This window comes from Nipponia nippon, unplaced genomic scaffold (assembly GCF_047370975.1).
Source record: "Nipponia nippon isolate SJK-2023a ecotype South Korea unplaced genomic scaffold, ASM4737097v1 scaffold_23, whole genome shotgun sequence".
Taxonomy (NCBI): domain Eukaryota; kingdom Metazoa; phylum Chordata; class Aves; order Pelecaniformes; family Threskiornithidae; genus Nipponia; species Nipponia nippon.
This window is the reverse complement of record NW_028262340.1, coordinates 7,984,420-7,994,368: the sequence shown is the minus strand read 5'-3', so window position 1 is coordinate 7,994,368 and position 9,949 is coordinate 7,984,420. Positions and strand designations below refer to the sequence as shown.

The following is a 9,949-nucleotide window of genomic DNA, read 5'->3' as shown; positions in this document are numbered from 1 at the left end:
GTACCCCCCTGATGGCGGTAGCCCCTGATGGCAGCACCCCCCGATGGCAGCACCCCCCGCAGCAGCCCCCGACCCAGGCAGCGCCCAGGGACTTCGGCCGCCAGCAACAGGTGCCGAGGGGCAGGAGGCTGAAGCATCGCAGCGACCAGAACGCGCCCGTCCCAGATGCGGCCACGCGGCGCCGGCGCCACGCACGAGTAGTAACCGAGGAGTAATGGAGGAGTAATGCCTTTGCAACCGGGACAACAGCACCATTATGTGTCCGTCAGGCTTTTTAGAAAAAATGAGTGTCAATCCCAACCAGCGCTTCTGCCCCATGACCCGTCTGTAGCAACGCACACCCTCACTATGTCCAGGGCAAGCAGTTGCAGTGCAGAACCAGTCCCAGCAGCCAGTAGGCCAGGAAGAATCCCAGAACGCATTTGCTGAGGGGCGTAATTAATGTACAGTTCAGCAGCAGCCTCACGACGGGGTTTGCAGAAGCCCCCTTCCCACAGGAACCAGATTTGCCCAGAAGAGACTTCTCGGAGCGAGGTGCAACGGTTTGGTTATCGGTCCCTTCGCTCCGGAGGAAAGGTTCATGTTCGTGAAGCAGGTGAGCGGAGAACCAGTACAGGATGGGAGAGGAGGAGCCAAGGAACCGGGTCAGCACCTGAAGACGACAGGCAGAGCAAAAATCACATAAACTGCAGGGCTCCGACTGTGACCAGCCCGATCCCGAGGCACGGAAGGAGCCATCTACCTGCCTCAAAACAGACTGCTGATAAAGGGGATTTATATACTCAAATACGGCCCCACTTCGTGGTGCTAGCATTTGTTACATTGAAATGAAACACCTCTCAGCTCAACCTGCTTTATTTATCAAGACATTTGTGTAAGCAGTCAAGCGGTCCCCAGGTTTTGGACAAACAGGGTACCCAACTGTCACCATCTCGCTGAAATCCTTGTCACTGTCCCGCTCGGGAGCCGGGCAGGGGCAGCAGCTTCAGGGGAGACCTGAATCTCACTCTTCAGTTACCTTTTCACTGGAACCCCCAACCTTTAGTGCCACTAGCTGTGTCCTGAAAAGACCTTCAGACGCTTTCTAGAGGCTGGCGGCAGGCTCTGGATCCTTTCATTGCCATCCGTTAAGCTCGGGCCAACATGGTAACGACCCGGTATCCCTGTCCTGTGACAGCCCATCAGCAGGGCTTGGCAAGCCCGGCCTTAAGCACGCGTCGGATCCACCCAACACCAGCCGGAGCCTTTGATCCCCGTCCCGGTGTCCTCATCACACTGAGCTCCTGGCAAGCTCTCTTCGGGAACTCTCCAGCAGAGCGGAGGAACTAACTGCCTTTGGAAACTCTCTGTGGAAGCAGCTCCGAAAGAGGAAAGGCAAAGCTTTTGGTTTGCATTGCCCTGTGCTGCCCCGCAGCTGGGACAGCTTCGGGCTGCGACTGTCACTGCCTCAGCCACCACGCTGCATTCCCCTGATGAAATGGCTCCTGTGTGTTGCTACGAACGTCCTACCTGCACGTGCATGCAGAAGAATCCAAACGCCAGCAGGACCGTGGCATGGACCACGTACACAAAGACAGCGGGGCAGCAAAATCCAGCTCTTGGTTTCCCCTCTTCTTCACTCTTTCTTCTCGCTAGACCAAGAGTTAGGCAGTGCCGGGGGTTTGCAGTGACGTAGGTCCAGGCAGCCCACGAGCCCAGAAGAGTGACAGGCAAAGCAAGCAAGAAATTTGGTATCTGCCTGAGCTCAAAATACCTTAGAAGGCCCACATTCCAGTAAGCGTCTTGAATATAGGAATAGACCACAGGGAACCGCTGGGAGCACCAAGGGGGTTTAACCCCGTTCACGGCCGCCAGACGATAGCCCTTGTCCAGAGCCAGCTGCAGCAGCGGCCTGGGAACAGTCTGCTCCCGGCCGGTGCCAGGACTGCAGAACCTCACGTAGGCATAATACTGAAATAAAGCAAAAGGTAGAAAAATCCCGGCACACACCAGAACTGCTGAAGATGCCAGGCTAAGGAGCTGCTTCCACAACGGAGGGCGCCTCCTTACCAATCCTGAACCCACCTGGAGCTGGAGGGCAAAGCATTTACCACGGGAGTAGAGGAAGAAGCCAGCATTAACAAGCCCGTTGGCACGCACCCCAGAAGCAAGGGAGAAGAGCAGTCCACTGAGCCAGCTCTGCCCCTTCTCCAGTTGCCACATGGCACTGAACGCCAGGAAGGCAAACATGCTCTCCGAGTAAGCAGCTGCCATAAATACGTTGGCAGGGCTGACGGAAAAGAGAACGGCAGCAAGGAAAGCCACCCTGCGGCACTGCAGCACGACGCAGCCCAGCTTATACAGGGCAGCGGCTGCCAGGACAGAAAAGAGAGAATTAAGGAGCACAGCTGATAGCAGGAGGCGGCTCCGCAATCGCAGCAGCCGCTGCAAGGGCCAGAGAGCCCCCTCGGCCACGGCGCGCACGCTCAGGGGGTACAGCGGGAAGAAGGCGCAGTTGTGCTCGTACAGGTAACCACGCTCGGCGATGAAGAGGAAGTGCTCTGCATCCCAGTGCGAGAGGCCTCCCAGCAGCCGCTCCACGAGCAGGTCCCACAGGCCAGGCTCCGACAGGCGAGGGGGACAGAAGGCGTCTGCAGCGTGATCTGGGATCAGGAGGTTAAACAGAGCCTGGAAAAAGAAGAGAGGATTGGAGTCCAGCAGACATCCTCTTGTACGCTACCGAAAGCGCCAAGCAGGAGGAGTCCTGGGTTTCAAAGGGGACAAGAGGAGCACAGAAGCCAGGCTGAGGGGCTTCGCAGCAAGGACGCCTATGACTGTGAAAAGGTGCAAACACATCCTTTTGAACTGATAAAGCTCTGGAACGTATCCAGCATGAATCCCCACGGAACTGGACAGGGAAAGCTGCTCAGCCCCATGCCCAGGCACATCTAACTGCGTACGCTCACACCGGGTACCTCTGCAGCACCGGTAAGCCTCCCGGTCTCCTCAGTTTGGCATTATTGTCCCAGCTGATGTACAAGGGAGAGGAGACAGAACTAGGGAAAAACATTTTCCCAGAGCAAACTGATGCAGAAGACAGCAGCCGATTCCCAGGCCCCCTCTCCAGTCTCTAGGTCACTCCATCGCCTCCGCGGCTCAGCGTGCACCAAGGGGTTCGCTTCCCGGGGATGAGCAAGCAGAATGCACGCACCTCTGCCTCCAGGAGCCTGGGGTGCTGACCACGTTTTAGAAGGCGAGAGAAAAACCCAGAGAGCTCATGAGATAGGAGGTACGCAACTTAATGTGTTGTCACGTAATTCCAAATGAAAATGTTTTAAAAAACCAAACCCCCAAAACCCCTCAGATGGTAAGTTTTGTAGCTGAACTACATGTAGGTTGGGATGAGTCCCCTGCAATAAGTTCAGCGTTGGCAGAGAAAAGGCCACGCCGAACAAATCGGGACTAAAAGACAGACAAAGCCGCCGTTTTACCACGAAGCACACATCTGGTCTAACCAGGCCTCTGGCATTTGTAACACGGAGTCCTTCATCTCGGCTGACGGTTCCACTCAGCCCTCCCGGGGGTGACCGGGGCGGCCGCGATCTGCCAGCTGGCCGGCGGCCGCTGCTACAGAGCCTTCTCAGGCTGATTTGCTTTCAGGAGGCCGTGGCTACAGCCAGACTCTGCCGGCTGCCTCGGTAGGCACAGGTAGGATGGAGAGAGCAACCAAGCCCTCCCGTGCTCAGAGAAGGGTGTCTCTGGAAATGAGCCTTGGGAGGAATGCGCGGGAGGAGATTACTGTTCCTCTTCTGTTTGTTATCTTCCTCTCCTGCTGCCAAAGCGGCCTCTTGCAACAGCAGCATGAAAACGCAGTAAGTTACAAGGAAATCGATGTCATTTTACCTAACAGCAACCGGCCTCCCTGGAAGCAGCCGGTCTGCTGCTTCTCCAAAGGAGAAGATGATTTCCCAGCCAAGCAGAACCAGCTCACGGTGCGCAAGGCAGTACCGAAGGGAGAAGCCTTGGGGCAGCAAACAACAGAGGTCGCAGCACCGTCGGCGGGGGCACAGGAGACTTGCCTGCAGCAGAAGGGTCAGGGCTCTGCAGCACACCGCGAACCACGCGACCTCTCGGAGGCGGGGGTCTGGCCCGCTCACCAGCGCCATTCTGAGCAGGAGGGCTGTCTCAGCGGGTCACTGCTGCCAGGGAAATTCTCCCTCCGGTCTTGGAAACCTGAATTGATAAACAGAGAGGACAGAGACAGAAAGGTACTTCTGGCTTCAGCCATGTTTGTAAATTATGCGCCTTTGTTTACGATCAGGCACTTCAAAGGGCTGCAAATCGCCGTGAACGAGAAAGTCACTTATGAAAGAGACCACGGATCTGGGAGATGACGCAGAAGACCTCTTTGATATTGTTCCTATTAAAAAAAATTTCCCTGACTTCTTAACCTTGGCAGGATGCAGAGGAAGAGCGGTTCTAACATACTCTCAGCCCGCTTCTTACCGGGCCAGTGTAAATAGCAGCAGCAGACAGGCTCGCTGGCCTCCTCGGCGGCTGCCTCAGCAGAAACCCCAGCGGCTCAAGCCAGGACTCCGCCAAGCATCTACACACACATTCGAGTTCCAGTCTGCTGAATGGGATTTAAACCTTCTTTTTTTTTTTGAATAGAGACAGAATTAAAACGTGGACACTGAGCACAACGTCCGTGTAAGCAGTTTGCTGACTGGGGCTCGCAGCCAGGCACGCTCTCTCCTCTCTCCTGCTCTCTGCCCTGCGTTTGCGCCCGGGAAGCCGAGGACGGCTTTATTCAGGGCTGCTGTGGCACCGGCCCCAGCAGCTCCGCCGGAGCGAGGCCAAGGCGCCTCCTCAGACACGCAGGCTTCCCCCCACCCCCTCCATCGACCGGAGACAGCTCCTCCAGGCCGCGAGGCTCGCAGCGCTCCACCCTCTCCACCTGTAATCTTCCAAGAATTCGGCAGGGGCCCTGGTCTCCAGAGCGAGGGCATCTGCCCATCGGGCAGAGGGCACAGGCGCGGGTGGCTCTCTTCCACCTCTTCCCTGCAAACCTCACCTGCGAGATTTAAAACGCTTTGTGCAGTCTGACTGCTTTCGGTTCTGTGTATTCGGGACTGACGTTCTGGGACCAGCTATGAAAACTCCTGGCCCAGAGCCGCGACAGGCAGCCAGTATCTGTTGGGCAGCTTTTTAAGATAACGCATTTCTGCCGTTGGTTGCCCAGCCACCAACTGCTTTTCAGTTTGAGAAACAGAAGGCCCGCAGCTCTCGCTAGGTTCCGATGACACCACATCCTGCACCGTCTCCCACCTGCCGTCGTGCTGATCCCGCGCCTCACAACACAGAGATCCCCACGCCGACCACCTCAGGATCTAAAAACACGCTGAGGTTTTCCTATTCCCATTTTACTGACGGAGAAAAAAACCTGGCAGGTTAAAAACCGCACGAGCGAGCAGAAAACAAGTCATCAGCAACGCAAAAACCAAGACCCAAATAGGCTCATTTGTAGTTCCAGTCCCTAACCGCAGGATTCTGCTTCCTCTTTAGCCGCATACAAAAGTCCTGGGTTTGCTCATCTTCTCCTCTTGCCCCAGAGCGTTCACGGCTCCAGACAAAGCAACCGGTGGGAGGCCCATTCTCCTGAATCACGAAGCTGCAATGTTATTTTAAGAGAGGGGATACTTCAGCCCAGCTGTAAATTCTATTAAAGCGCATTCGCAGCTGCAAATCCTATTAAAGCACAGCGGCAGAAATTGTCTCAGCACTTTAAATATTTTTTAAAAAGCCGAGGAACAGCTTCGCGTGAATGCGCCGAGAAGGCTCAAAGCAAACAGCTTTAAAAAGCCCGTTCCTGTCAGGATGCCGCACACCTTGTAACGGAAAGCAGCGACGTCTGCAGAAAGCTGCAGCCCACGGCCGCCGTTCTGCGGAGGGCACGGCGTCCGAGCCGGGGCGTCTCTGCTCCGGCAGCGCTGCAAGAAAGCGCACCTGCACGGAGGGAAAAAGGACACGGAAAGGCAGAAGCGGGTTAAAAATATTTCAGTAGAAAAAGATGCAAAGTCTTAATTAACATTAAAGACGTCTTTCTCTCCGTGTTCTGTGTTCCCCTTTGCTCTCAGGTCGAATTGCGTTTTGCTCGCTCTGGAAACGGTGCTAAAAAAGGACGCGAATGCAAACGCAGCAGAGGCTGGGTAAGGCTCCGCGCGAGCGAACTGCGAATTCAGCAGGGGCTGCGAAGGTGCAGTGGAGACCGGTTGCCACCCGGTGGCGGCAGGCGCTCGCCACAGCGGCCTCTCCCCCGCCCCGGCTCCCGGCTCCCGGCCCCCGGCCCCCGGCCGGGCTGGGGGGTCCCGGGGAAGCGGCTCCCGCCTGCGCCCCCGCCACGGCCTGGGCGCCCGCTCCTTCTGCAGCCCGCTGCGGTTCGGGAGGCGCCCCGGCCCCTCTGAAACCCTGCCCCGAGCAGGACGCCACAGAACGACCCGGCTTCGGCCACCGCGTTCGCCTGGCGCCGCTCTGCGGACCCGGGAGCTCGTGGCCTCGCGGCCGCTTTCAGCCACCGGCTGCAGCCCCGGCAGCGCTTCGCCCGGCCCCGGATGGAAACGGGAACGCTTCCACCCCGCCGCCTTCGGGGACGGCTCTGCGTGCGAGCAGAACCCGCGCCGGACCAAAACCCAACCCGGCGGCGCGGCCGGGGACGGCGGCCGGTGTGGCCGGGGACGGCGGATGGCGCGGCCGGGGACGGCCCCGCCAAGCAGCCGCTGGGGCTGCGGGCCCGAGCGCGCCGCAGCAGGCCTCGCGTACCGCGGCCGCTTCCCCGCGCGTTTCGCCTCCGCCTTTGCCGCCGCAGGCAGCGCCGTGACAAGGGCGGCGCGGCCTCCGCCGGGACGCGGGCACTTGTGCTCCCGCCGCTGGCGTCGGGCGGGCGAAGCCGGCACGCGGCCTCGGGCCGGGCGGGAGCGGGAGGCGGAGCGGCCTCCCCCGGCCTCGGGAGGGGCGGGCCCGGCGGAGGCGGGGGGCGGCCGGAGCGCTGCGCGGGGCCGGGGAGCCCCCCCCCCCCCGCCTGCGAGCCCGCGAGCGGGCGACGACCCGCGGCTGAGCGGGACCGGCCCCGGGCGAGGCCTCGGCCCGGCCGCCCGCGGAGCCGCCTCCCCCCGCGCCCCGGCCCCTCCGCAGGGCCCCGGCCGCGGCCCCCGCCCCTCGCCCTGGCTCCCGCCCGGCGCCGGGGGCCCCGGGGCGCGGGGGGTGGGGTGGGGTGGCGGGGGGGCGTGGCCCCGGGCGGGAGGGGCGTGGTCCTGCCCCGCCCCCCGCGGCGCGCGCGCGGCCCCGCCCCTCCCCCACCTGAGCGCCCGGCGCGTGGCTCCCGCGCCGGCTCCATCCCGACGTCATCGCCGCCCCCTCCCGCTTCCGGCCACTCCTCTTCCGCGGCTGCGCGCGCCCTTGGGCTGCGCGCCGCGTCACGCGGCGGCCGGGGGGGGGTGTGTGTGTGTGTGTGTCGAGCGGCGCCATCTTTGTTAAGGGCGAGGCGGCGGCGGGGGCGCTCATGGGCCCGAAGCGGGCACCCGGGCCCTGCCCCGAGCCCTGCCCTCCCCCGCCTCGCCCCGGGCCCTGCCGCCGCTCGGGCCGCGGAGCGGGGCCCCTCCCCGCCCAGGGAACAGGCCGTTGCCGTCGGCGCCTCACCCCGGGCGGCCCCCGGCCTCCCCCCCGCTCCTGGCGGGGCCCGCGAGGGCCAAACTGAGCGGTTTTGTTTAAAAAAGAAAAAACCGGGTGCGCCCTTGCAGCGCCCGCGGCGGGGGAGGCTCCTTCGCGGCGGCTCCGGCCACGGCGGGCGCGGGCCCGAGCGCTGCCCCGCTCCCAGCGCCCACGGCCCGCGCCCGGCCCGGCCTGGCCCGGGGCCCGCTCCCCAGCCCGGCCACCAGCCCCGGGGGAGCCGGGCCCGGCCGCGGGGCGGGGAGCGCCAGGCCTCGGCTCTGGGGATGGCGCCGGTGCTGGGGGCGCACCACTGCAGCGAGGGCACGGCCTACACGCGCCTCTTGCCAAAGCCCATTAAGCACCATCACGTAACAACAGCCGGTAATAAGTGCGTGTCGTTATATTAATTACTTACTATTACTAGAGGGGGGGCAGGTTTCTCTCAAGATCTCGTCCACGTGATGACGGAGGCATCGGGTTTTGCTTTCGCCCTGACCGAGCTCACCCTTGGCTTAACCACGCCGCCAGCCCGTGGCAGCGCCGCCGGGCCTCGCTCCCGGCCCGGCCCGGCGAGGAGCAGCAAGTCTTTGTGCTTAAAACCGGCGCGCCGCGGCCTCGGCCTGACCGTATCTGCTGTGGGCACGGAAGAGAAATCATCGTTGCCAACTGCGTCTTCGAGGGAGACTCCCCGAGGGCTTTTAATCGGGGCTCCGGCTCGGGAACAACTCGGGTTTTCTCCCTTGCTGGTAAAAACGGGCAATGGCGGAGCGGTCGGGGTCAAAGAGGCCTTCTGAGGAATGCCTGCAGAAATGGAAAGCTTTGGGTACAAATCGGGTCAAAGCATCGAGGATTTGCATTCTGGGCAGCCGAGTCGAGTTTGAGATCAGGTGTGGCTCTCAAAATAGTCCCTAATTACAAACTGTGAACACTGCTTGTTCTCATTTTACTAATTTCTCATCTCTGCTATTTTTCTTTTAACCATTTTAGAAGCGCGAGCGCTGTGCGCGTCTGCGTGCACGCAGGCACTGGGGGAGCAGAATTGCTCCCCTCAGATCAACCGGTTGTATAAATACTGGTAAAACGGGCAGTTAGTACCGCTTGTGGCTGTTCTTCCCCTCCCAAACGTCGCGTTCGCTTATGATTAAATTCACCACAACACGAACGCGGAGGCCGTACAAAAGCTGCTCACGTTACCTTCTTCAGCCTTGCTGCGGCGGTCCCTTCTGTTTAGAAAAAGAAGTAAATTTTTTACATTAATCAGATTAAACAAAGCTCCTGGAATACAGAACTAAATTATCGGAGAAGTTGGTTTTAAGTCAACAACCTTGTCGCGGAACGGCAAAGTCCAGCGGAATTCTTATCTCGCGGCTTGCTTTCCATTCAGTATTTTCTAAAGCCAAGGAAGCCCAGCACCGTTCCTGTCCCTTCAGAAATCCGTTTTAGGGACTCGCCTTTTGCCAGCCAAAGAGCTCCCGCAATCCCTGCTGATACAGAGACTTCTCAGAAAAGAGGGGGATTGATTCCGGCACAATTACTCCCAGAACCGTGAAGTCTGAGGAACACAGCTACGGGAGGGCGCTGGGAACTGCGAGCGCCCTAGGAGAGGACGGGGATAAAACGAGGTTATTTCTCGAACAGCAAAATACATTTGCCTTTTAAAAAGCTCCTCCTTTTTCTTTACCTAGCTCTTCGCTTAACCCGGCTCGGTGCCATTCTAGCTGGCCTGCTTCTGTTACTGGTTGAGGATGAAGCTTCAGGCCAGCTAAAACCCCCGTTTACTAGCCCATGAAAACGGGCAATTTTCCCATGCAGAGCCTGAACCGTGGCCGTTTGCTGAAGGGCAGCGGAGCCCTGCCTGCGGGAAGAGCCCACGCCACGGCTCCAAGAAAACCTGAAAAACGCGCGGGGAAGGAAAAGTTTCCATTTCACAGAGCTGAAAGGGAGCCGCCCCCCTTCCCAGCCACGGCCCTTTTCGCCCCGCCAAGGGCGCGTCGCTGCCGTAGCTTCCCCCCGCGCTGCAAATCCGTTCCTACCCGCGCCCGAGCGGTGCTGAGCCCAACGCCGTCGCTGCAACAAGCCGGGGCGCGGGGCAGCGGGGCTCCGGAGCGAGGCAGGACTTCGTCAACCCCAGCCGCCGCCGCAGCGCCCGGGACCCGAGGCCTCCGAGCGCGCGTAAGGAGGAGCCGGCCTTCACCGCCGCGTCCGCAAGTCCTGACAGCGCTGACGTTACCTCCCCACTCTGCTGATAAAAAAAACCCTTACA

General features: G+C 60.4%; 1 protein-coding gene across 4 annotated transcripts; it reads right to left on the bottom strand.

The window, feature by feature from the left end:
* Positions 1–223: 223 nt before the first annotated feature.
* Positions 224–9,823, bottom strand: PIGV (phosphatidylinositol glycan anchor biosynthesis class V). 4 transcript variants are annotated; one of them, XM_087761306.1, is made up of 6 exons: positions 9,011–9,823; positions 8,881–8,909; positions 8,102–8,487; positions 4,059–4,212; positions 1,510–2,667; positions 224–652 (listed from the first exon to the last, which is right to left on the bottom strand). In XM_087761306.1, the coding sequence occupies exons 4-6, from the start codon at positions 4,143–4,145 to the stop codon at positions 347–349; spliced, it is 1,551 nt and encodes a 516-aa protein (XP_087617432.1). In that variant the 5' UTR covers positions 4,146–4,212; positions 8,102–8,487; positions 8,881–8,909; positions 9,011–9,823; the 3' UTR covers positions 224–346. The 4 variants fall into 4 exon arrangements, with proteins under 4 accessions (XP_087617432.1, XP_087617431.1, XP_087617429.1 ...); XM_087761305.1 differs by lacking the exons at positions 8,102–8,487; positions 8,881–8,909; positions 9,011–9,823 and adding an exon at positions 7,336–7,424; XM_087761303.1 differs by lacking the exons at positions 8,102–8,487; positions 8,881–8,909; positions 9,011–9,823 and adding an exon at positions 7,336–7,410 and having other exon boundaries at positions 4,059–5,985.
* Between the last annotated feature and the right edge of the window lie 126 nt (positions 9,824–9,949).

Bases quoted from the DNA above. Each gene is read 5' to 3' on its own strand.
- PIGV (XM_087761306.1), bottom strand. From the start codon at position 4,145: ATGGCGCTGGTGAGCGGGCCAGACCCCCGCCTCCGAGAGGTCGCGTGG. The intron at 2,668-4,058 runs GCAAGTCTCCTG...TTCTTTTTCCAG, and splicing joins CCCTGACCCTTCTGCTGCAG to GCTCTGTTTAACCTCCTGAT. The intron at 653-1,509 runs GTAGGACGTTCG...TGTCGTCTTCAG, and splicing joins TCTTCTGCATGCACGTGCAG to GTGCTGACCCGGTTCCTTGG.